The 27,843-nt window shown below is 39.2% G+C and overlaps 1 protein-coding gene across 3 annotated transcripts in view; it reads right to left on the bottom strand.

Annotated features, from left to right (window-relative positions):
- Positions 1-27,843, bottom strand: part of DYM (dymeclin) — a 303,872-nt gene that overhangs the window by 155,854 nt on the left and 120,175 nt on the right. For all 3 annotated transcript variants that reach the window (XM_066352275.1, XM_066352273.1, XM_066352276.1), the window contains exons 9-13: positions 22,749-22,931; positions 17,404-17,582; positions 15,935-16,060; positions 12,080-12,193; positions 10,614-10,708 (exon numbers count right to left, since the gene is read on the bottom strand). In XM_066352275.1, coding sequence (XP_066208372.1) covers positions 10,614-10,708; positions 12,080-12,193; positions 15,935-16,060; positions 17,404-17,582; positions 22,749-22,931 — 697 coding nt within the window. The remainder of the gene's footprint in view (positions 1-10,613; positions 10,709-12,079; positions 12,194-15,934; positions 16,061-17,403; positions 17,583-22,748; positions 22,932-27,843) is intronic.

Genomic DNA, 27,843 nt, shown 5'->3' with positions numbered 1-27,843 from the left:
CTCTACACTGTCTTTCCATGAATGATTGTAGAGTGGACAGGCAAGGAGAACAGAGAGTGTCTCTCTCCAGGGCAGAGGGCTGTTTGCTCCCAAATATGGTCAAGATGTCTGAAGGCCAAACAAAGGTTTGCTTCAAGTCTATTATAAATGACTGGGGTTTCCTAAGCTCAGGGTTTCTCTCCAACAATGCAGCTGCCACCTGGCCCTTATCACGTTGTCCTGTGGGCATGAGGAACCACTGAAGAAAATGATGACACTCAGGCTCCAACTGCGGCTGTGAGTAATAAACTGTCTTTTGTGTCTCTGACCTAGAAATCTTGAGTCTCTACCAGGAGCCACAAGACTGTGGCAGTCTAATTGTTAGCTTGAAAGGAGGGTGTAATCTCAGATCCTTCATAGTAGTTGACAGGAATGGGGGCTTAGTAATTCATAGCTATCTTTTTGTAGTTATAAATGTTCTATTGGAAACTTAAATTTTCAACTGTGAGTTGTCTAAATGCTCTTAATATGATTTCTTAAGAAAAAGCTAAAATAAAAAGCAAGTCATGTCAGGTTTTTCTGAAAAATTTAGCTACCTTCAAAGTCCCACTGGCTGTAGGAAGTGTAGGAAGCCAGGTTTTTAAGGCAAAACATTCCTCTTTCCTCTCTTGGCTACTGCTATGGCAAGATCAAACAAGGATCAGCAAAGACCAAAGCGAAACTGGAACTTCTTTACTGCCTATGCATTCAGCAAGAACAAATTAATTCTATCTTTTAAAAAATAAATCATACATGTTTAGTAGAAGTACTTACATTGCGAAGTCAATTTAAAAGAACTACTTACACTGCAAAACAATTGCTCAGGCTTCCTCCCAATCTAAACTAAAACGTTTTTTTATTAAAAAATACAGGTAAACTGATGATCCTTTTGGCAAGAAATCAGAATCTACAAATATTAACAGCAAGAACTATTTTGTAGAGATGTTTCCAGATTTATTTTTAGATTAAAATTATTTCAGCCTGACCTGTGGTGGCACAGTGAATAGAGTATCGACCTGGAATGCTGAGGTCTCCTGTTAGAAACTCCAGGCTTGCCTGGTCAAGGCACATACGAGAAATAATCAATGCAAAACTAAAGTGAAACCACTATGAGTTGCTGCTTTCTGCCCTCTCTCTCTAAAAATCAATAAATAAAACCTTAAAAAAATAAAAATAAAATTATTTTAAAAATCTTATAATACTATAATAGAAAATACAGAGCTGCAAAAGACTTTACAAGTCAATATTAACTCTGGCAACACACGAAATAGGTATCAGACATCACTTGAGAGATGGAAACCAAATTCAATAACTTACCAAGATTTTAGAAAGAGAACTAAACTGTTTGTTAAAATGATTAATACCAGATAATTTCTTTCCTAAGGAGACAATTTCCTGACTATAATAATATTAGATAATAATATAAAGTTGAAATTAAAGTTTTAAAAAATAAAAGCAATATGACTATAACTAACATTTAATTTCCGGATACAATAAATGATATTAGTTTCAAATCCAAATGTAAAAAAATCTCAAAATAAAGAGGACTCCACAGTGGTAAACATATAGCAAAAGCTCAGTAAGTATTCATTGATTTTAAAAAAGACTAATGTCAAGTATTAGATGTAAGACAGATATTTGAGTTTCAAGCTAAAAGATAACATAATTTTTGTCCTCTTTTCCATTTTATTTTCCAGAAAATATTATTTTCCAGAAAAATATGCATATACCATGTAGAGCGACACACAAACACATCCACACCTTTGTCAATTAGCTAGTTTAAGGGGTAGAAAAATGGCCTTTTTAACTTTCCTACTATAACTTCAGGAACTTCACTATATTGGAAGGAACTCAGAATGAGGGGTAGGGGTCAACCAACAGGACTTGGATACCTTAGATTGCACTGATCCATCCATTTCAGAAAGCCCTGAGGAGTCAGGCTCCCTGGTCCCATGGCAGATGAATTGCTCATGGACATAAAGTTCTGTCCATCTACACTGCACTGCTAAAACCGTGCAGTGGAGAGAATGGGCTTTTCATCCGGAAAAGCTTGGAAAAGCCACTTACCAGCTATGTGACACCACTGCCCTAAATTGTATGATATAAACCTCCAGGCTTTTTATCAGTTTTAAATGTAGCAAAAAAGAGACAAGAGGTAACATATTGAAGGTGGCAGGGATGGGTTTATCATTAAATGGACTTTTTTTTTTTTTTTTTGTATTTTTCTGAAGCTAGAAACGGGGAAAGATAGACTCCCGCATGCGCCCAACCGGGATCCACCCGGCACACCCACCAGGGGCGATGCTCTGCCCACCAGGGGGTGATGCTCTGCCCCTCCGGGGCGTTGCTCTGCCGCGACCAGAGCCACTCTAGCGCCTGGGGCAGAGGCCAAGGAGCCATCCCCAGCGCCCGGGCCATCTTTGCTCCAATGGAGCCTCGGCTGTGGGAGGGGAAGAGAGAGACAGAGAGGAAGGAGAAGGGGAGGGGTGGAGAAGCAGATGGGCGCTTCTCCTGTGTGCCCTGGCCGGGAATCGAACCCAAGACTTCTGCATGCCAGGCTGACGCTCTACCACTGAGCCAACCGGCCAGGGCCTGGACCTTATTTTTTAACATAAGTATTCCTAAAATACAACCAAGAGAAATAACTACATATCTAGCTATATTATATATCTGAAATTTTTTTTTTGTATTTTTCCAAAGTTAGAAGTGGGGAGGCAGTCAAACAGACTCCCGCCAGTGCCTGACTGGGATCTACCCAGCATGCCCACCAGGGGGCAATGCTCTGCCCATCTGGGTGTTGCTCTGTTGCGGCTGGAGACATTCTAGCACCTGAGGCAGAGGCCATGGAGCCGTCCTCAGTGCCCAGGCCAACTTTGCTCCAATGGAGTCTTCACTGAGGGAGGGGAAGAGAGAGATAGAGAAGAAGGAGAGGGGGAAGGGTAGAGAAGCAGATGGGCGCTTCTTCTGTGTGCCCTGGCCGGGAATCGAACGCGGGACTTCCACATTATGGGCTGACACTCCACTACTGAGCCAATTGGCCAGGGCCTATATCTGAATGTTTTTATGTTGTGTAATATAAATTTATCCCAACTACAAATAGGCCATTTTGCTTATAATATTCTCTTGTATGTTTTTAGCTCAATATATTTGGTTCAGGAAAAAACTCAATCCATGAAAACTTAATTCAGTGGGGAGAGAAGTGAGACAGCCTTGTGAGGTAGAGCAATACTAAAAAATATTACTAAAAACAAAATGTCTTCTTATGATTCTAAAATATCTGTATTTGTCTAAAATAGAGGAGCTATCCACCTACAGCTGAATAACCAACCTGTGTTCTGTAGTCCTCAGAAAAATGCTGGATGTCTAGAACGTGTAGCCGTACACGTGCCGAGCAGAACAAGGCTCTCAACTGGCACTGCTGGCTTGGGTGGGACAGAGAAGATGACCAGTGTGACCCTGGCTAAAACCTAAAGAGGACGTCTTCACTACTGGTGGCTGTTAATGTGAAGCAAGGTAAAGGCTAAATCATAGACTGAAGAATGTTTAAATTATTACATAACTGGATTTTACCCCTCCCCAACATTATTCTTATAGTTTCACTAAAAAATTATGTTTTATGTTATTTTATTCTCAAGAGGTTTGAAAAATCAGGAAGCTTTCAATAAAGTCTTACATTGTCATCAACGTCACTAGCTTCAAAAAGCAGCAGGTATCTGCAAAACACAGCCAGGGATGAATCAACTCACATCAGGTCTCAGAATGATGGATGCCAGAACTAAGCTAAAAATCCCAGATGCCAGCCCATCTTCCAAGAATAAGTCATTAAGGACTTATTAAAAGTCTACTGTGTGCCTGAGAGCTCCTCTGTGTGCAGTAACGCAAAGGAATGTAGGGCAAGTCTTTTATCCCAGTGATAACTACTCTGCTTAAAGAATAAGACATGCAATTCGGCCAGCCAATGTGTCATAGGTCAAGGCTCTGAAGTTCTCTCTCTCTCTCACCCACCTCGGAGTGAAGCCAGGTCACCACAGACATATTTTCTAACGTGGCTGTCTCGTTTCCTGGCCTGTTCCCTGCTCCCAGCTCTGGGCCAGAATGACAGAGCCCCTGGGGCTGCTACAAAAAGATGAATAGGGCCAGTTGAGTTCTTCCTCTTTCTAATCTGAATAGGAAAATATGAATTGACTGTGTTAGCAGTAGCTGGGTCTTAGGTTAGAAGCCCTAGGAGCTAGCTGTAAGGGTGGGAGGGAAAAGAGGAGGGAGGGCCTTGACCACCGCAGGTTCAAGATAAAACAGTAGAGAGGTGGAAGCTGGTGGGAGAAACCCTACAGAGAGAAGAGGTGATACCAGGAACTAGGCTCAGCTCTCTTCTAGTTCCAGACCACATTTATCCGGACACAGGAGGACAGCTGTGAAGAGCAGGGAATTGCAATAGCTCAGAAAGAACAGAGCAGCAGGTACAAGTCAATAGTAATTGAAGACTAAGAGCAGAGGACAGTGCCCAGATAATGTCACTCTAAGACAAGGATCCTCGGCCTCACCACTACTGATATTTTGGGATGGATGATTCTCTGTTGTCCTGTGTATTATTGGATAGTTGGCAATATCCCTGGCCTCTACCCACTAGATGTCAGTAGCAACCTCCTCCTCTGTTGTAGCAATACCAACAACAAAAGAACTTACTCCAGACATTACTAAAGACAAAATCACCCACAACTGAGAGCTACTGCTCTAAGGAGGCTGAATTTTAACCTTCTAGCACAGGGAAGCCATTTAATGATTTTAAGCATATGGAGCAAAAAAGATCAGATATGCTTTCCAAAAGAATCCAGCATTGTGGCAGTTGACTGTGGGCGGGCAAGTAGGGAGGCAAAAGGACCATACAGACAAATGACAGTTTGGTGACCATCATGAACACGTGACCCAAAGCAGCAACAGTGGGCACAGAAGAAAGAGTAGAGATGCAAGCTACAATGGCAGACTTAGACAATTCCTGGCACAACTAGATACAGCATTTGAGGGGAAAGGAGAAATGGTAGAAAATTACTTGGTTTCTGGCTTGGCAATTTAGGTGGCTACATGAAGGGCCATTACCTAGTAAATTTAAAAGGAAGAGCAGGTTTAAAATGAGTCTAGTTTTAAACAGAATGAAAGTTTGAGGGACATGGGGAGGCCTAGGTGGTGAGGTTAGTAGAATTAGGGTTCAGCTAGCCAACACTTACGGTACATGTTATGTGCCAGGCCTTTACAAGTATTAACTCACTGAATCTTCACCATATCTACTGAGACAGGAGAACAACTTCTGTCACCCAAACTGACAGATGGGGAAACGGCTACAGAACAGGTAAGTAACTTCGCTAAGATTCCATAGCTGGTAAGTTTTAGAGCTGGTACCTAAACTCAATCTGTGCTCTGAACCACTACACTGTACTCCCTGCTTCCAGAAACAAAGAGAAAGATCAGGACTTAAATGTAGATCAGGATAGTTTTTCCCATATACAAGTGCATAGTAGGTAGAGTCAGAGGTACATATGTGAACTCCCAGGGAAAATGAGCAGGGAGAGAAGAAAACAATCTAGGGAGAAAGATTGGAGAAAGTATCTGTTAGGCCGAATGTCAGGGAGGAGCCAGAAGAAGGAGCCAGTGGGGGACAATAGAAGTCTTAAGGACAGGCAGCAATAATATCCTTGTAACCCGCAATAATCCCTTACATATAATCTACTTTTTAGATTTAATTGAATTTAACAATTTAGATTAATTGTTTTAATTGAATTAAGTCCAGTCCCAAATAATGCTGTCAAATATCCATGCTTACAGCATATTCAAAGTCTTCATAGATGAGCAAAAACCAAACCATATTCGGGATTTTTCTAGAATACCGTTTGTGGAAGACATGTTGTCATTAAATACGAAACAGTAGCTTAGAGACCATATGAAATCCTTCCCTACATTTATGTCCGGCTAAGAAGGTTTTTATAAGCTTTATTCACATCCTATTTTCACAGCAATGAAACATGTTACGGTTTTACATTTTGTTAAAGATCACACGAAATATTGGCTCTTTCTAAGTTTTGCTACAAAACTGTATAGTCTCTTCCTAAAAGAGGATTTAGAAAATGTGTATATGGAAACTGATTACTTCTCACTAGAAGGAGATACTAGAGCATCTGGTGAATCTTGGGTTGTGCTGCTATAATGATTCTCTTGTGTATCTACACGGTGTTTGTTATGCATCTCTTTTATCATACTTTACAATTCAATACTCTAAACACAAACATTTAGTACAAAATGAAGTCCCTCAAGATATAAAAAAGCTGGGCTCTATTTCCAATTTGAGACAAGTGTTTTCTAAGGGAATAAATCTTGAATTCCAGGCCTAAATTCAAAGTGCTTTCCAAACTTGAATATGTGTACAAATGATTTGGGGATCCTGTCAAAATGGAGATTCTGCTTCAGCAGTTGTGAGGGGGGGCCAGCACTCTGCCTTTCTAACAGGAAGGCACCCTCTTGGACGATGTGGACGCTCTGGTTTACACTGGCTACTCAACTGCGGCCCTCTGTCCAGAAGCACTGGCAGCACTTGGGAACTGTATGTCCCTCAGTATGACTAACAGCATACAAGTTATCTCTGCTGAAACTGAGGACTCCAGAAATTTACTTTAAATTATTTCTTTTAAAATCCATTACAATTGATTCATTCACATTTTCTTTCTCTATTGCTTTCATTGTCCTAGTGAAGGCCCTCCACAAGAAGGCCCTAGCTTGTTCTCTAAGGTTTCTCTCCTATAATCCCTGCATTGTTCCACACATGCCAACTGAATGGGACAGGTTATTTTGTAAATATAACCCATCCTCTCACACACACGCCCTCTTGCTCTGTTCTGGTTGGTTGGGGCTGATGCTTCTCTCTCAGGCCAGCACTACAGCCATCTCTCTCTACTCACCTCTCCTGATTTCTCAATGAGATGTTATCGCGCTCCTCCCTGAACCAAGCACTCATCTTCACCATAGCTTTTCTTTCTTATTTTTATTTATTTATTCATTTTAGAGAAGAGAGACAGAGAGAGCAAGGGGGGGGGGGGGGTTAGGAACAGGAAGCATCAACTCCCATATGTGCCTTGACCGGGCAAGCCCAGGGTTTTGAACCAGCGACCTCAGCATTCCTGGTCGACACTTGACCCACTGCGCCACCACAGGTCACATTATAGCTTTTCTTTCATTCTAACGTTTATGACATTCTGGTGTGTATAACACATGTCGGTCCTTCTCTTATCTCTGCTGTTGGAATACAAGCTACTTGAGGGCAGGAATCTTTATAACTAATTTTAAAATTCCTTACTTATCACTGTTCCTCACAAATATTAATAGTAAACAAAACTGTATTAAAATGAAGTATAGCACTACTCCTATGGATCATAAATGTGATCAAAATATTCCCAAATTGCCAGACCTGTGGTGGCACAGTGGATAAAGCATCGTCCTAGAACACTGAGGTCACTGGTTCAAAACCCTGAGCTTGCCTGGTCAAGGCACATATGGGAGTTGATGCTTCCTGCTCCTCTCCCCTTCTCTTACTTTCTCTCTCTTCCTCCCTCCACTCTAAAATGAATAAAAATAAAAATAAATATTTCCAAATCATGTATCTAAATTATGCTTTTTATTTCTCCAAATATTATTGGTTTTCTACTTTAGTCATCACATACAGAAAACCAGGCACAGTGCTTTTATTCACATATTTTCCAACTTTTACACCTAGAAATTTTTTACTTAATCTTGCTTAATTCATTTTATGAGAACCTAAATTCTGAACCAGTTTATCTGGCATCTTCATGCTGAACAGACCAAATGTTCACAAATCAGCTGAGGAAAATGAACCTTAAATGAAATCCACATTACAAAACTCCTCATACACACTCAAAAAAAGAGACCACAAAGCAGCACAGGTATCACCAAATCTGTCATGCTGAAATAAAGCATGGTGACAGTTTTTAGAAAGTCAAGGCTCTTTCAAACACTTGGAAGGAAGAATCTGAGGTATAAGGAGATATACTATGTTTACTTTAAATTATAAAGTTAGTATTAGTCCAAAACTAGTCAACTGAAAACTTTCTCAAGTACAAACCACTAAAATAATCCAAAATAATGTATTAATACTAGATCTAGATTATACATTATATAATAATACATTATTATTATTAATATATAATATCAATGTATTAGAAATTATGTTTTAATACAATATATTGTATTATTTTTGTTTAATTTAGCAAAAAAATCCTGTTAAATTCTGAAAATAAATAAACAAAGACAATAAGTTAACTCTGAGTTATTGCTAAAAATAAACCTGGGTCAATAAAGATCTCTAACCAATGAACAGAAAGTAAGATTAGAGCAGGGGTCCCCAAACTTTTTACACAGGGGGCCAGTTCACTGTCCCTCAGACTGTTGGAGGGCTGGACTATAAAAAAAAACTATGAACAAATTCCTATGCACATTGCACATATCTTATTTTAAAGTAAAAAAACAAAATGGGAACAAATACAATACAGTGTGTCCATAAAGTCATGGTGCACTTTTGACTGGTCATAGGAAAGCAATGAAAGACGATAGAAATGTGAAATCTGCACCAAATAAAAGGAAAACTCTCCTAGTTTCATACCTATTCAGTGCAGTTCAATGTGGGCTCACGCACAGATTTTTTAGGGCTCCTTAGGTAGCTATCCCGTATAGCCTCTACAGACTCGTCACTGACTGATGGCCCACCAGAACGGGGTTTCTTCACCAAACTGCTGGTTTCCTCCAACTGCTTATCCCACCGAGTAATGTTATTCCTATGTGGTGGCGCTTTGTTATAAACGCACCGATATTCACGTTGCACTTTGGTCATGGATTCGAATTTAGCGAGCCACAGAACACACTGAACTTTCCTCTGTACTGTCCACATCTCAACCGGCATGGACGTGGGCTGCTCCGCTGTATACATGGTGTTACATCATCATCTGCACATGCGCACATGCTGCCACATCATCCTACAGAAACTGGGAGGGTTTTCCTTTTATTTGGTGCAGATTTCACATTTCTATCGTCTTTTGTTGCTTTCCTGTGACTGGTCAAAAGTGCACCATGACTTTACAGACACACTGTATTTAAAATAAAGAACAAGTAAATTTAAATCAACAAACTAACCAGTGTTTCAATGGGAACTATGGGCCTGCTTTTGGCTAATGAGATGGTCAATGTGCTCCTCTGACCACCAATGAAAGACGTGCCCCTTCTGGAAGTGCGGCAGGGGCCGGATAAATGGCTTCAGGGGGCTGCATGTGGCCTGCGGGCCCGGGCCGTAGTTTGGGGACCCCTGGATTAGAGTTTAAGTAACATAGAGTTGATTACCACCAATGATTGCAACACAAAAACTAATAGTCAAAACTGCATCCTCCCCCAAAACAAACAAACAAAAACACTAATTCTTACACTGAAAGAGTAAGAATTAAAGGAAACTATCTGATTTAACTGACTTATATAACAAATGTTCTTTGAGAGCCACGAGTATGATATTGAGCATCTTACCAGAAAATAAAAAAGAACCCACATATGTTAAAAATCCCTGCAAAATATATACGTTCATCATTTGTGAATCAGCTTTCCTACGTTTAAAGAACACATCTTTGGCTGGGGGTGGGGTGGGGGACAGAGGAGAGGTTTCTAGTGATACTGTGGCAAGCAAAAAAGTGGTTCCCTCCAAATGTCCACATCCGAATAGCCTGAATCTGTGAATATGCTCTTACACAGCGCAGGGGCTTTGAGCTCTGGTTCAAAGACCTTGAGGTGGGGAGATTACCCTGGATTATTCGGGTAGGGCTGAGGCAATCACATGGATCGTCAAAGTGGAAGAGGGAATCAGAAGAGGACGTGTGACGAGATGTGAGGAGATGCAAGGAAGACTCAACAACCTACTGTTGCTGGCTTGCAAAATTGATGATGGGGCCATAATCCACGAAATGTGGCAGTTTCTAGCAGCTGGACAGGACAAGGATACAGACTCTCCCCTGGACCACCCAGAAAGGACGGCAGCCCTCCCGACAGCTAGATGTTAGTCCAGTGAGACACATGTTGAACTTCTAACCTACAGAATTGTGTAATAAACTCGTATTGCTTTAAGTTACTCATTTCTGGCATCAACAGAAAACTAATATGGTATAAAAACTAACATAGTACAACTAACATGCTATAAAAAGAATTCTCCATAAAAAGCACAGAAAGATAGTGTGATGCTCTATAAAATGCTCAACAAGTGTGTTAATCAAAATTTAGTTTGCATTACTAAAATATATCCATTCCTCTGTAAAAAAAACCCAGGGCATAGCTTAAAACCAGATTTATAAAAAGATTGAAAGTAAATAAAATTAATTTTGACTGAAAAGTTAGGTTAGAAAACAAAGGAGAACAGGGTATTTTCAACCAAATGAGGTGATAAAAATTAAGTAGGAAAATTTGTTACTGCTTGTAGATGACTTAAAAAGGGACCGCCATACTATCCTTTTCAACAGGTCTGTCGGAAGGCAAAATCCAGGATTTGCGCTAAAGCTCATGCATACCTGATGATCCTCTGAGCAGCATACTGATGCAGAGAGCGAAACTGTGCTGACATATTTGCTAGAGCTGCCAGACAATTCGTGTGAAGGTACTTGTCCTGTCAGAAAACAGCAAGGTGAAAACATTCATCAAGTCTTCTCTACATTTTAATCAAGGGTAATTAGAAGCAAATGTAAACTCAATTGTCATTGATTTTTGAAAGCTCAGGTCCACAAACCCTTTCCTCTAATTCCAAAAATCGATAAGGCACTGAAAGTTCAGTTTTTTCAGCACACATTTGGAAGCAACCCCTGGCACGAAAAAGTATGATGCTATTTATGGTCTTCATTATCCCTGCCCTGGTGAATACTGAAGTATTTTGCTGCAGAAATATTAATGTTTAATTACTGTATGCTGCTCCAGAACCTAATGGTTACAATACAGTGTAAGCATATGTATTATAATTATCTTTCTAAAATCAAACATTCTTCATTCTAAAACACATCTGGCTCCTAGAGATTCAGATAAAAGATTGTGGACATGTATCTACATTAGCCGCACAGAGAGAAATAATTGAAAACACGTCAGTAAAGTTGACCATTTCTGTATATGGTTCCTTTATTGACTAAAACTGAAATTTGTTCCCAGGTATTACAAATACAATCCAGTCAGAATTTTCCTTTTACTCTTTAAAGTATTCTCTTTCTACTACTTTTCTTTCCCAAGTGAATACACTGTTTCTTGTGCTCATATATTCTTACTTTGTTGTTGCTTTTAAAAGGCCAATCAGCTTTACTGGTCCAGCAAAGACGTACAAGATCTTTTATCTGAATGTGCTCTACTGCTTGTGTTCAATATCATGTAATACATCTCTAATCATATTAAGAAACAGACATTATATATAGTACCTTAGAATCATGTAATGCAGTGACTATACGCTGATCTGTATTTTTCTACTGTATTTCATCAGAATGCTGGCATTCTAAATACTGACACAGCCCTGGCCAGTTAGCTCAGCGGTAGAGCATTGACTTGGCGTGCGGGGGACCTGGGTTCGATTCCCGGCCAGGGCACATGGGAGAAGCGCCCATTTGCTTCTCCATCACCACCCCCTCCTTCCTCTCTGTCTCTCTCTCCCCCTCCTGCAGCCAAGGCTCCATTGGAGTAAAGATGGCCTGGGTGCTGGGGATGGCTCCTTGGCCTCTGCCCCAGGCGCTAGAGTGGCTCTGGTCGTGGCGGAGCGACGCCCCGGAGGGGCAGAGCATCGCCCCCTGGTGGGCAGAGCGTCGCCCCTGGTGGGCATGCCGGGTGGATCCCGGTCGGGCGCATGCAGGAGTCTGTCTGACTGTCTCTCCCCGTTTCCAGCTTCAGAAAAAATACAAAAAATAAAAAAATAAAAAATAAATAAATAAATACTGACACTACTTTAAATTAGAATCTTAATCATACTCTATGCATAGAGATAAGAAAGTAGCTATAGAAGACTTACTCTTGTCCTTGTCATGTTGTACTGAATGGTCCTTATTACAACCAGTATCAGGAGGCTCCCCAGTGAAATTTCTGTTAAAACCCGTTCTGAATACCAAGTAATATTTTTTAATATCTGTAATGGGGAAGAAAAGTTTAAGTAAACATGATTGATTTAGGAGAAAAGTATTGTTCATGTCTGATTTTGGATAAGCTCTGAGTTAAACAGTTTGATGTGCTTACTACTTCCTCTTTCCTTCTTAAATACAGTGTGTCTGTAAAATCATGGTGCACTTTTGACTAGTCACAGGAAAGCAACAAAAGATGATAGAAATGTGAAATCTGCACCAAATAAAAGGAAAACCCTCCCAGTTTCTGTAGGATGATGTGGCAGCATGTGCGCATGCAGAGATGATGACGTAACACTGTGTATACAGCAGAGCAGCCCACAGCCATGCCAGTCGAGATGTGGACGGTACAGAGGAAAGTTCAGTATGTTCTGTGGCTCACTAAATTCGAATCTGTGACCAAAGTGCAACGTGAATATCGGTGTGTTTATAACAAAGCGCCACCACATAGGAATAACATTACTCGGTGGGATAAGCAGTTGAAGGAAACCGGCAGTTTGGTGGAGAAACCCCGTTCTGGTGGGCCATCAGTCAGTGATGAGTCTGTAGAGGCTATACGGGATAGCTACCTAAGGAGCCCTAAAAAATCTGTGCGTGGGCCCACATCAAACTACACTGAATAGGTATGAAACTGGGAGACTTTTCCTTTTATTTGGTGCAGATTTCACATTTCTATCGTCTTTTGTTGCTTTCCTGTGATCGATCAAAAGTTTACCATGACTTTACGGACACACTGTATAAAAGGAAAAAAGAAACGGGTCTGGAGCAGAGGCAGGTATCATTAGTAGACAAAAGGGAGGTATGGCACACAGGACAAGACTGATAGGAAAAACAATCAGAGCTCAGCAGTTTGAAAGCAAAAATAAGAAACCTTCACACTGTGTTAGGGAAAAGGCAAGAGCACAAATAACCAAGATCTTCAAGAAAAGATGTCCTGGGGCTCTGTTCTGACTATTCAGAATGGGCAGCTCACCTCCAGGCCTCAGGAAGCAAAAACTGTTTTCTAACTGAAGTTGGCACTCTTCCACTGCAGATCTGTAACATGGGTGTGTGTGTGAGAGAGAGAGAGAGAGAGAGAGAGAAAGAAATTGGGCAGCACAGCAGCCAATTCTGGGCTGCCACAACAAAGAAGGTGAAATACAGAAAAACCAACAGGTTCAGCTGAGCGCTAGGACTCCCTGATGTTCTCTCCACTTAAGTCACTCCTATTTTCTCCTTGACTCAGGGAGTCAATGTGCCACATACTTCGCCTGTTCATGCAAAGGGAAGACTTCTGGGTTGATTCCTGCCTCCTCCAACAAGGAGACACGACCTCTGCAGCGCTCTGCTAAGGGGAGTCCCGCTACCTTTCAAAACAAATGAAATCTAGGCTTTCACTTATAACTATGAGTGAACAACAAAAAGCCACACACAAAAAAAATAGAGAAATGAATCTATTGGGAGAGAAGTCAGAATAGTAGTAAATTGGATGGTGAGGGATACTGACCAGAAAAGGGCACAGAGTCTTCTATTATGCTAGAAATGTTCAATAACTTATTCTGGGCGGTAATAACATAGGTATACATATGCAAAAACTCCTAAGGTGTACCTTTAAAATTTGTGCACTACTTTATACTTCAAATTCTAAATGTTTTAAAAAATCATATTGGTTTTTTATTTCTTATCAAAAGAGAGATAAATGTTATATTAAAATTTGAGTAAATCAGTGTAAATATTGGTATTTTAATTAAATATAGGAATCAAGAAATTTGTATGTTTTATCCTCTTTCTACAGTGTCAAGTGAAATAATGGTCACACTATATAAGAGGCAAAAAACACTTTATTGGAACATCAGAGAAAAGCAAGATGATACAAAAGCCTCACTGAAGACTAAAAGGAAATGTCTGTACCTAGTGAGGAGTGAAACCTCTAGCTCCATGTCCCGTTAGACTCCTGCATCAAAGAGACTGGAAGAGTCCCCTCTGAACAATTGATCAGCCCAAAAGAACAGGCCTACAGAGAGTAGGATGCCCAGGGAAACAGATGACGTAGAGCGAGTTATAGCAAGTAAGTTCTGCCAGCACGCAGAACTTCCTTCCAATCAACTTCTTAGTACCTTCCTCTTAAATATGAACAGACAAGCAAGGATCACCAGACATTTGAGGAAAGCCTCCAATGTGGACTAAGACAGGAGTCAAATAACAAAGGAGAACTGAGAAAATATGTGATATGTTTTAATAGATTTAGAGCGATTCTCAGTTCTGATGACGTACTAGGAGTTGCATTAGTGACTGCACATGAGAAAAAGCAGGGCAATGATGTGCTGCAGAAAAAGTAAAACATGGACAAGGAAGAAAATGCAATTATCATACACTCTGTCTGAGCTACGAATAAAAGTTAACATAATCATAATAATGTAAAAGCTGAGTTAACCAAAAACAGTAAGTTGGAGGAAAGAATGACTCTATGTGCTAGAAGGCGGCTGGGACCTGGAGAAAGCATGCATCTGTGCAGAAGAGCTAGTAACATCTTCCACTTTAGAAACAGCTAATGACTAAATCTGAAAAATCAAGAAATATAATATAACCCTGGCTGGAGAGCTCTGCTGGTTGGAGCATTGTCCCAATACACTAAGGTTGTGAGATCAATCCCCCAAGGTTGTGAGTTCAATCCCCCATCAGAGCCTATGCAAGACTCAACTAATGAATGCATAATAAGTGGAGCAACAAATCGATGTTTCTCTCTCTCTCACTGAAGTCAATCAATAAATTAAAAAAAACTTTTTTAAAGAAACACAATATCAGCATTTAGAAACATGAACAGAGATGAAAGCTAGAATTAGGAATAGGATGGACATGGGGTATACTATTTTTCATTAAAATCTACTACTTCTGTATAAACTGCCAGTTATAAAAACAGTAACAGGGATGTAAAGTACAGCACAGGGAACATGGTCAATAATACTGTAACAACCATGTATGGTGCCAGGGGGTTCGAGACTTATTGCAGCAGCAATCACTTCATAAGATATTTAAGTGTCTAATCACTATGCTGTACAACTGAAACTAGTAACTTTTAAAAACATACTACATCTACATAAGTTTTATCACCATGTCCATATATTACTTTGACACAAAGAAAATACTAAAAAGGAAGATATAATCAGTTTGAAAATGGATCTCACCAGGAGGCCTAAAATTTAAAGAGTAAAATTATATTACACTCTCTTTTAAAATATAAAATAATTACTTTCTTAGTCTTCTTCTCTTTGTTCCCTATCTTTCACTCATTCTGTATACAGGGAGCAAAGCTGTTGTAAAATTTATGCCTTAACTAAAAAGTAGAAATGACCTGGCCAGGGCACCTACAGGAAGGAACCAATGAATGCACAATAAATGGAACAAATGGATGTTTCGCTCTTCTCTCTTTCTCTCTTTCCCTCCCCCTTCCTCTGTCTGTCTGTCTCTCTAAAATCAATCAATTTTAAAAAGTGGAAATGAAATGGAGAAGAAAAATGAACCCAATGGCAAAAAAACATTTGCTTCAATTACTAAAGAAATCATTTTGAGAGCATTTTTATTAGCGGCTAATTGTCATTCAGAAAAAAGCCCATCACTTCATAAATGGTTCACAAACCACTTCTAGGTCAGGTTCTCGCAGAAACGTCTCCAGAAGGAGAAGGAAGAAATGCTAAAGCCATAGTAAATCTTATGAAGGGACATGTCCATTCTGCAGCTCTGTAACTGCAATCAAAGTACTGGGAACTCACCACTTCATGAATGGATCTATTGAAGCCATCATCTTCTGTAAGGATCAACAGTATTATAAGTGCCATATATACATGGTGTGAATTTCTTTCTTCAACATGATACAGAATTTCAAGAATTGGTAAAACCTAGGGAATATAAATTTTAATTTACTACGTCTTTTACTTTATTATGAGACCATTGTCTTAAACCTTTATGCTTTTATTATCTACCCTTTGCTTTAACTTCATGGTTAGTTTTCTTTGGAGGAGAAAAACACACAGACCAGCCTCCGACCAAAAGCACTTTCCATATAGGATATAGCTAAGACACCAGTGAGGAAATCACCACCCTCTGCTGCCACATAGGCTGGGCTTGCAGAGACCATGGAGGCTCAGTCAACTATGGACACTGAATAGAAGCAGGTCTGCATCCAGCCTAGCAGGAACTCACACACAATAAAGTATTCTTAGGAGCACTGTAATGAGGCAAACATTATCTTCTTAATAGCAAAGACTATAAAATAAAACAATTGTTAGCAACAACGCAATCAGATCAGAACAGTCCATTTTCTACCCATATTTTCTAATCAGAGCTTCAATAAATATTTATTACAGAAGAAAGGCAAAGGACAGATACAGACACCAGATAGGACATTATGAAAGTAATCTATGCAAGAAATTTAAAAACAAAAAAACAAAACAAATAAAGAAACTCGACACCACCCTCTCAAGTAAAAACAAAAGCATTTAACTTTTCACTGGTTTATATCACATACAGACAACTGATTCCTGCATCATCTTATATACAACATCTTCTCACAGAACTTTCCAGAACAGGTGATGTCACAGGCTTTCTGCTTATTGTTATCATTTCCCTTAGGCTATATCACGCCCAGAATTGTCTCTGTTCATACCTACCCATCAGTAAACAGGTCTGCTTATAAGTTTTTACTCATATAAGTAGTACAATGTTACACCCAATTTTGTTGTTTAAGCCAATGTTTTCCCCACATAGATGGTATGGAAACAGGCTCTTTCATCATGCTTTTTGTCCTTAATGTCACTTTGACATAAAATATGCTCTTCAAATGAATTTTAATATCCCACAATACTCAGTATTTCATTTTTAACAGTAAAAAAAAAAAAAAAAAGCTACCAAATATCTCATGAATCCTGCTACCAATCTGTAAAAAATGGCACACAGGGGACATTCCCTTTGCTGCCAACAGTGGGTGGCTGTGAAGGACCTAAAGAACAGAGGAGCTGTCATGCTGCTGTGTCCTACTCTGTGATGCCATCTCTACGTGCTCCATCTCCGACACTGTAAAACTCAGGCCTCTGCCTGTGTCTGGTGACATCTCCCCGTCAATTTCTCAAACACCATCTGTGTCGCAACCAAGCAAATACACTTCCTCTCTGGGGAAAAAAAATTATTCCGCAAAGTATTATAAAATACAAAAAAAGCACAAAATGTATAGCATGATACTTACAAGATTTTCCATATCTGTGCGCGCCAACATGTATGTTCTAATATTACTATTCTGATGGAGCAAAGTATACAAGAGGAGGGTTGCTTGATCAGACGTCTGCTGTTCACACAGAGCTGTGTACAAACTGTTAAAATTAATCTGGAAAGTATGTGGAATTGACGAAGGGAAAGGGCTGTTATCTGGAATACAGAAAACAACACTTTGAAAATATTACATCAGTATTTTCTAGACTGTGCCTTATATAAATAATAAAAGCCCACTCATGTATACAATTCAATTCCCATTAATTTTATATAAGTTGCTATGTTTCAGATTCAAAATTTCAATTTATATTTAATAGTTTACTTAAAAAGAACTAAACTAATGTAAAACCTGGTGACTAGAGCAGGTAATACTGTATAATTGAAATGTGCTAAAAGAGTTGAGCTGAAATAGTCTCACCAAAAAGAAAAAAGATAAAAAGAACATTGGGACAATTGATTTCTCTGTACTATGTAAACAGATCTCTAATGATTATGTGTATCTTCCCTTATTTAATTCATACAACAACCATGTCATTACTTTGACAGTTCTATAAAGGATGAAATAGAAGCTCTGAGAGATTAAGTAACTTTTCCAAGATCAGCCCTGAATAAAAAAAAGATTAGCCTCTATTGTTTTCACTACATAACACTGCTTCTTTAATAATAGCAATAATTCAGGGAGTCGGTACTATGATAGAAGCACATTTAATTTTTATAAAGAACCTTAAGCGGTAGAGATTATAATCCCTGCTTCACAAATAAAGAAACTAGTACATTAAAAAAACCCAAAACGGGAATATGAACTCAGGTCAGTCTAACTCTCATGCAGCATTATTCAAGATGGCTAAGACATGGAAACAACCAAAGTGTCCTTTGATAGAGGATTGGATAAAGAAGATATGATACATATATACGATGGAATACCACTCAGCCATAACAAATGATGACATATTGCCATTTACGACATGTATGAACCTTGAGAACATTATACTAAGTGAAATAGGTAAATCAGAAAAAGCTAAGAACAATATGATTTCACACACAGGTGGGATACAAAATTGAGACTCATGGACATAGATAAAACTGAAGTGGCTACCAGAAGGAGAGGGGCAGGGGAGAAGGGGGTCAGAGGGGATAAATATATGGTGACAAAAAATGAGCTGACTTTGGTGATGGGCACACCATGCAATCAATAGTTCAAATGCTATAGAGATGTTCACCCGAAACCCATGTACTCTTATTGATCAATATCAACCCATTAAATTTAATTTCTAAATAAAAAATAAATAAATAAAGGCCCTGGCCAGTTTGCTCAGTGGTACAGCATCGGCCCAGCATGTGGATGTCCTGGGTCTGAATCCTGGCCAGGGCACATAGGAGAAGAGCCCACCTGCTTCTCCACCCCTCCCCGTCTCACGTCTGACTCTCTCTCTCTCTCTCTCTCTTCTCCTCCCCTCTTACAGCTATGGCTCGATTGGAGCAAGTTGGCCCTGGGTGCTGAGGATAGTTGCATGGCCTCCACCTCAGGCGCTAAAAAATGGCTGTGGTTGCAATGGAACAAGGGCTCCAGATGGGCTGAACATTACCCCTTAGTGGGTTTGCTGGATGGATCCCAGTTGGGGTACATGTGGGAGTCTGTCTCTGCCTCCCCTTCTCTCACTAAAAATTAAAATAAATAAATAAATAAATGGATATGAACTCAGGTCAGTTTAACTTTCAAGCCAATGTTCTGAATCAACATAACTCAAAGTCCCTGAAAAGATGGCTATCCCAGAAAGGTTCCACTCCAAATAGTAAGATGTGGCTAGAATAGCAAAAGTAACAATAATAGAGACTACATAATGAACACTTGCTTTGCTGCAAAACCTGAGCTAAACATTTTAAAACCTTGCCTTGTGTGGTACTTAACCAAATACTATTAGTGATATTATCTTCATTATATAGACAAAGCCATTGAGACTTATTGAGATTAAGCAAGTTGTGAAGAGCCTCACAGATGTGAAGTGACACAAGTGTGCCACAAAGTCAGGTCTATTTGATTCCTAAACTTGCTTTGCACACTGTCAGTAAGAAGAGTACAGTGATGGCAAGAGAAAAAGACTATTTAGACACATGAGCTTTCACTGTGATCCATCAAATTATTAGATATCCCCTTTAAATAATAATACCTGAATTAGCAAAGCCACAATGAACTAGCACACCCCTCCACTATCTATAAGAAACACACTAAGACAGCTGTGAAAAGGAACAAGGCAAGTGCATCAGAAGCCTCAAAAATTCCTTTTCCATAAATGTACGTTTTATCCATCTTCATTATGTCAGTATTGGGATCCACCTTGATCATCTACCCTACCACATTAATCCTGCTTTTGGAGTATGGCCTTTTGATAAGAAAGCACTGTTTCAACACAGAACTCTCCACTTATGCTCTGCCTTGCGGTTTGGCATGGCAAATTACAGCTCACAGGCAGTCCACCACCTGTTTTGGAAATAAAGTTTTATTGGAACCAGCCCTGTTCACTCACGTATCTATGCCTGCTCTGTGCTGTGGCAGCAGAGTAAAGAGGTGCTGAGAGACCACATAGCCATGAAAAGCCATGCCCTTTGCAGAAAAAATTTGCTCAGTTCTGTTCTAATTTTTAAGTTGTATAAAACTCTAAATAGACTTTGAGTGAAAAATGTCCAGCAACCTTCTAACTATGGTCCAATGAAGAGCGGGCATTTTGGTGGTAGCAGGAATGTTGGGGGACCATATGGTGAACGAAACTATGGTCCTGGAGGAAGTGGAGGAGGTGGGGATTACGGAGGGAGAAACCGATACTGAGCTACTTCCTATTTGCCCTGGGCTTCGCTGTCTAAACAGGAGAGGATTAGAGCCCAGAGGTAACAAAGCAGCTTCAGGTTACTGAAATAATGATGGAAGAAAACTCATCCTCAGTCATGCGTAAGTATGCAGTGATAGGCAGAAGACACCAAGCAGAAGCAGAGAGCCATTTTGTGAATGGACTGAATTACTTAATAACGTTACCTATGGGGGAAGGATTGTAAAAAAAATGCCTTTGAGACAGTTTCTTAGCTGTATAGTTGTTGTTTATTTCTAGTGGTCTTTGTATTTAAGAGTGTAGAAGCATTCCTTCTTTGATAATATTAAATTTGTAAGTTTCAGGTGACATGTGAAACCTTTTTTAAGATTTTTCTCAAATTTTTGAAAAGCTATTAGCCAGGATCAGTGTAATAAGACATAAAGTTTTTCCTTTAAAAAAATTAAGTGCTATGTAGAGTTGTATATTCCTTGTTCTTGGATAGGAAGAATAAATATAATCAAAATGGCCATATTACCCAAAGCAATATACAAATTTAATGCAATTCCCATCAAAATCCCTATGAGATTTTTTAAAGAAATGGAACAAAAAATCATCAGATTTATATGGAACTATAAAAAACCCCGAATAGCCAAAACAATCCTAAGGAAAAAGAATGAAGCTGGGGGCATTACAATACCTGACTTTAAACTATATTATAGGGCCACAATAATCAAAACAGCATGGTATTGGCAGAAAAATAGACACTCAGACCAATGGAACAGAATAGAAAGCCCAGAAATAAAACCACATATATATGGTCAAATAATCTTTGATAAAGGGGCCAACAACACACAATGGAGAAAAGAAAGCCTCTTCAACAAATGGTGTTGGGAAAACTGGAAAGCCACATGCAAAAGAATGAAACTCGACTACAGCCTGTCCCCGTGTACTAAAATTAATTCAAAATGGATCAAAGACCTAAATATAAGACCTGAAACAATAAAGTACATAGAAGAAGACATAGGTACTAAACTCATGGACCTGGGTTTTAAAGAACATTTTATGAACTTGACTCCAATGGCAAGAGAAGTGAAGGCAAAGATAAATGAATGGGACTACATCAGAATAAAAAGTTTTTGCTCAGCAAGAGAAACTGATATAAAAATAAACAGACAGCCAACTAAATGGGAAATGATATTTTCAAACAACAGTTCAGATAAGGGCCTAATTTCCAAAATTTACAAAGAACTCATAAAACTCAACAACAAACAAACAAACAATCCAATAAAAAAATGGGAAGAGGACATGAATAGACACTTCTCCCAGGAAGAGATACAAATGGCCAACAGATATATGAAAAAATGCTCAGCTTCATTAGTTATTAGGGAAATGCAAATCAAAACTACAATGAGATACCACCTCACCCCTGTTAGATTAGCTATGATCAACAAGACGGGTAATAGCAAATGTTGGAGAGGCTGTGGAGAAAAAGGAACCCTCATTCACTGTTGGTGGGACTGTAAAGTAGTACAACCATTATGGAGGAAAGTATGGTGGTTCCTCAAAAAACTGCAAATAGAACTACCTTATGACCCAGCAATCCCTCTACTGGGTATATACCCCAAAACCTCAGAAACATTGATACGTGAAGACACATGTAGCCCCATGTTCATTGCAGCACTGTTCACAGTGGCCAAGACATGGAAACAACCAAAAAGCCCTTCAATAGAAGACTGGATAAAGAAGATGTGGCACATATACACTATGGAATACTACTCAGCCATAAGAAACGATGACATCAGATCATTTACAGCAAAATGGTGGGATCTTGATAACATTATAAGGAGTGAAATAAGTAAATCAGAAAAAAACAAGAACTACATGATTCCATACATTGGTGGAACATAAAAATGAGACTAAGAGACATGGACAAGAGTGTGGTGGTTACCAGGGGTGGGGGGAGAGTGGACAGGGGGAGAGTTAGGGGGAGGGGGAGGGGCACAGAGAACTAGATAGAGGGTGGCGAAGGACAATCTGTCTTTGGGCGAGGGGTATGCAACATAATTTAATGACAAAATAACCTAGACATGTTTTCTTTGAATATATGTACCCTGATTTATTAATGTCATCCCATTACCATTAATAAAAATTTATTTAAAAAAAAAAAAAAAAAGAAGCTGTTGTAGATTTATGATTTAATAAACTAATTATAAAAAATAAAAATAAAAAAGAAAGAAAAATGTCAAACAACCTGTCATTTAGAGTTTTTTCAGGTTAATTCCTATTGCTAACAGGTAGGATAGACAGGTCCAAATTAACCACATGCTGGCTTGGTTATCCCTAAAAAAACAATGTAAATTTAAATGAATAGATGGCAAAATCAAAGTTGTTTTCATCATGAATCCATATGAACATATAAGGAAGTCATCTCCACAACTGTAAGGCAATAAACAATACGGGGCAAACAACCCTCTCTCCTCACCAGAAAGAGCATTCAGAGAAAACCAGTCCCACAAACCTTGTGTGTTCTTAAAGGACATGATGGCCTGTCGGTAGGGGTTTGCGGCGTCTTCGGCATCAGTCAGGTTGGCCAGCACCAGCAGAAGCAGGAGGCTCTGGTTGGCCAGAGGGGAAGCCAGCGCTGGACTGGCCGCCGCCTTGCTGCTCGCGCCACCCAGCGTGAAGACAGTCCAGAGTCCAGCTTGAGAAGGAGACACACGGGTAAGACGTGCTGGAACTGGTACAGTGAAGACGGTCTATATTCTTTCATTCTTAAAAGTTTGAAACAACACTCACTTTTTTTTTATTATAAAAGTAAAACAAGTCCATTATTTGAAAATTCTCATATTGACCAAGGATATAAAATTTTTAAAGACTCTGTCGTTCTCTATTTCTATAATTCCACAGCCACTTCCCACAGATAACCACCATTAAGTTTCTAATATATTTCTCCATATTTTTCTTTATATACCAAAAACATACTCATAAGAAAATTTCATGTACAACTTTATGCTCATATATCTGAAATCCTAAGCAAAATATTAGAATATCTAGGAAAATACAAAATATCAAAACTGACCAAAAAGACAAAAGCCTGAATTGGCAAATTATCTTAGAAGAGTGAAAAATGAATCAAAGCACTAACCCTAAAAACAAACCAAGTCCAGATATTTTTACAAATAAGTCTAATAAACTGTCAAAGAACAGGTAATTCTCATATTATATAAACAGTGCCAAAGTATACACATGAACCATATCATGACAACCTTTTTGACACAAGGCCAGAAATCCTCCTCCTTAATCCAGAAACTGAATAAAGACTGCAATTAAAACAAAATAGAGCCTGACCAGGCGGTGGTGCAGTGGCTAGAGCGTTGGACTGGGATGCTGAAGACCCAGGTTCGAGACCCCGAGGTTGCCAGCTTGAGCACGGGCTCATCTGGCTTGAGTAAAATAAAAAAAGCTCACCAGCTTAGACCCAAGGTCGCTGGCTCAAGTAAGGGGTTACTCGGTCTGCTGAAGGCTCGCGGTCAAGGCACATATGAAAAAGCAATCAATGAACAACTATGGTGTCGCAATGAAAAACTGATGATTGATGCTTCTCATCTCTCTCCGTTCCTGTCTGTCTGTCCCTATCTATCCCTCTCTCTGACTCTCTCTCTCTGTCCCTGTAAAAGAAAAAAAAAACAAAATAGAGAAATTAAGAGATTTTTAGATAGCCTAGCTCAAATAAAAAACGAATATGAAAATTTTGTAGATAAATTAGTTAAGCCTGACCTGTGGTGGCACAGTGGATAAAGTGTCAACCTGGAAACGCTGAGGTCGCTGGTTCAAAACCCTGGGCTTGCCTGGTCAAGGCACATATGGGAGTTGATGCTTCCTGCTCCTCCCCCCCTTCTCTCTCTCTCTCTCTCCTCTCTATAATGAATAAATAAATAAAAAATCTAAAAATTAGTTAAGACTAAATACATCATGATCAAGAAGGCTTTATCTCTGAAATGCAAGAATTATTCATATTTTAAAATTCTATAAATTTGTTTCTCTTCATTTAAAAAAGATGGAGGAAAAGAAAATATGGTTGTCTCCAGAGATGCCAAATATTTATTATTAAACTTAAAACCTATATTTCTGGACAAAAAGACTCAATACTATAAAACTGCCCTTAAGTTAAAGGTAATCTAAAATTTGGTATAATCACTATCAAAATATGAAAAATAGTTTATGTAACATTTTGCAATACATTATAAATAAAATATTGCTGAATATGAAAATACGTAAGAAATTTTTATTGAGAAGAACTAACCCGGGGAAGAATGCTCCTGGTCAAATAGCAAACTTTTTATAGAACTATAGTCGTTTAAAAGTATGACATTGGCAGTAAACAAATAATTCAATGGAAATGAGTTCAAAACAGAACCACATGTGTTCAAGAACTGAACTATGATGCAGATAGTATTTCTGTATCATAAGACAGAAAATGGCCCTGGCCAAGTGGCTAGTGGATAGAGAGTCATACAGTGCACCGAGGTCACAGGTTTAATCCCTGGTTAGGGCACACAGGAGAAGAACCAATGAGTGTACAACTAAAGGAAACAACTAAGTGGAACAATAAATTGATATTCTCTCTCTCTCTTCTTCCCCCTCTCTCTCTGTCTCCCCACTTCCTTTCTTGCAAATCAATGGAAAAAACTTTTAAAAAGAAAGAAAATTCTGTAACTGCCTCTAGGACAATAGAATTTAATGATTTCCCCAGTATTTAACTAGAGACGTGTATGTATAAACCTTGAGTTGAGAAAGTTTGTTTCCTATGCGAGACACAAAAATCAAAAAGGATATAAAGACAGTAATTTGACTACTTAAAAATTATTTTATGTAGTGAATTATATTAAATACAAGACAAGAGAGAAGAAGAAAACATTTATAACATATGAAACAGAAAAGGGTATTTATTTTTTTAAAAGACACTTGCAAATCAGTAAGAAAAAAAGCTAACAATCCAAAATAAAAATAGGCAAAGAAGTCCAAAGCAATCAAAAGGGGAAATTAATTAATACAACGAGATCATCCATGAGAACAGAAATCTTTTTAAGATTTAGAACACCCAGTATCATTAGTAGTACAGAGAAAACTACCAATAGTGAGAGCTCAAAGTAGTACAGAATTTTTGGAAGAGGTCTGGCAGTTCTCAACGAAATAAAAAATGTACATCCCTATCAAGCTAGCAATTTCCTCCCTTTATACTAGAGATCATCTGAACAGGTACACAAAGATTCATTCATGTGTGTGTGTATGTGTGTTTTAAAAACAGGAAGGGCCCTGGCTCAGTGGTGGAGTGTTGTCCTGGCATGTGGATGTCCCGGGTTTGATTCCTGGTCAGGGCACACAGGAAAAGCACCCATCTGCTTCTCCACCCCTCCCCTCTCGCTTCTCGCTTCTCTCTCTCTCTCTCTCTCTCTCTCTCTCTCTCTCTCGTCTTTCTCTCCTGCAGCCATGAGTCAACTGGAGCAAGTTGGCCGTGGCTTTGAGGATGGATCAATGGCCTCACCTCAGGCATTAGGAAGAGCTGTTTGCGAGCAACAGAGCAGCGGCCCCAGATGGGCAGAGCATTGCCCCCTACTGGGCTTGTCAGGTGGATCCTGGTCTGGGCACATGTGGGAGTCTGTCTCTGCCTCCCTGCCTCTCTGAATAAAATAATTAATTAATTAATTAATTAAAACCAGGAAGAACCGAGTGTACATCATACTGGGAATAGAAATTATATCTTACACTGGAATTCAAAAGACTTTTGCTTTATTTGTTTAGTTAAATATTTTGCAATGACAATACATTTATTTCATTTATTTCTAATACAGAGCCAATTGGCATATAATTATATAAAATATGTAAAACACTCATCAGTATGCCATTAAGTGAAAAGGCAAATCACTAAACAGTATGTATATACAAATAATATGCCCCACTTATTTTTTTAAAAATTGTAAATACACTTATCTGTGTATGTAAATACACCTACAGGTGCCTGGCAGGTGTGCTTTTGACTGTTTACTTCTGATCATGGAGAGGAAAGCAGCAGTGAAGGTGGCTTAAAAATGTCTCCTATTTTGTTCAGGGTTTCCTTTGTCCCAACCTTTACAACAAAGATACACTCAAGCATAACTTACACAATTCAAAAACAAGAAGAAAACAAGTGAAAGAAGAAAGAAAAATCCTAGTCATCAACCCCAGAAAACGGGATGCAACACACACTTGGACAAGGAATTCAGCCCTACAATCTTTATTTTTAAAAAGCGCCTCCTGATGGTTTTGGAGGGGTAATCACCAATATGTTTATGATGATCAGATCTAAGGTGGTGGCAAGAGGCATGATATTTTAATATCTGCACAGGTCTAATTTTTTAATTATTTATTACAATGGGCAGATGCCATTTTTACAAGAACACTTTTGTTTAAAAAAATGTGGTTTTGTTTGTTTGTTTGTTTGTTTTTCTGAAGTGAGAAGTGGGGAGGGAGAGAATCAGACTCCCACATGTGCCCCACCGGATCCACCCGGCAAGCACACCAGGGGGAGATGTTCTTTCCATCTGGGCCCTTGCTCCATTGCAGCCAGAGCCATGCTAGCACCTGAGGTGGAGGCCATGGAGCCGTCCTCAGCACCCAGGCCAACTTTGCTCCAATGGAGCCTTGGCTGCAGGAGTGGAAGAGACAGATAGAGAGGAAAGAGAGGGGGAAGGGTGGAGAAGCAGATGGGTGCTTCTCCTGTGTGCCCTGGCTGGGAATTGAACCTGGGACTTCTACATGCTGGGCCAACGCTCTACCACTGAGCCAGCCAGCCAGGGCAAAAAAATGTTTTTTTTAAAACTGAATGTATTGGGGTGATTAACATAATTATACAGATGTCAGGTGCCCAATTCTGTACTCCATATTGTGTGTTTACCTCCCCCAAATCAAGTCCTCATCTATCACCATTTATCACCCTGATACCCTCTCCCTCCCCCATCCCTTACAATCACCACACTGTTGTCTGTGGCCATTAGTTTTTCTCTCTTTTTCTGAGGGGTGTCCTTTCTTGCTCAATCCTCTTACCTTCTCACCCAGCTCCCACCCCCAACAGCTGTCTGTTCTAAAATGCTTTTGGCTCTGGACATATAGCTCGTTTGGTTAGAGCATCATCCCGAAGGGTAGAGGTTGCCAGTTCGATCCCGGGTCAGGGCACATACAAGAACAGCTACATGTTCCTGTCTCCCTTTCTCCCTTTCAAATCAGTTAAAAAAATCAATAAAAATTTTTTTAAAGAAATGTTTTTATAAAGAAATTTAAAATGAATAGAAAAATAGGCAAAACTGATAAATTTGATTTTCCCAAACTAACATAGGCAGATACTTATTATTAGTTATTCAGTAAACAATTCAGTGTAAACACTTGTTCATTTCTAACATTTTGCATTTATAAAACACCCATCTACAACTACCTCATGGATATCCTATTAATATATGATTTCTTACATACGTGGTCCTACAAACCTCAAACATTTTTTGTGGCTCATTGGAATGATTTTATATTAACTCTTTAAATGTTGTTACGGGGGAGGGGTTCCCCGCTGTCCCACCCCAGCT

Source organism: Saccopteryx leptura, chromosome 11, assembly GCF_036850995.1.
Source record: "Saccopteryx leptura isolate mSacLep1 chromosome 11, mSacLep1_pri_phased_curated, whole genome shotgun sequence".
NCBI classification, from domain to species: Eukaryota; Metazoa; Chordata; class Mammalia; order Chiroptera; family Emballonuridae; genus Saccopteryx; species Saccopteryx leptura.
This window is presented reverse-complemented; position numbering and strand designations above follow the sequence as displayed.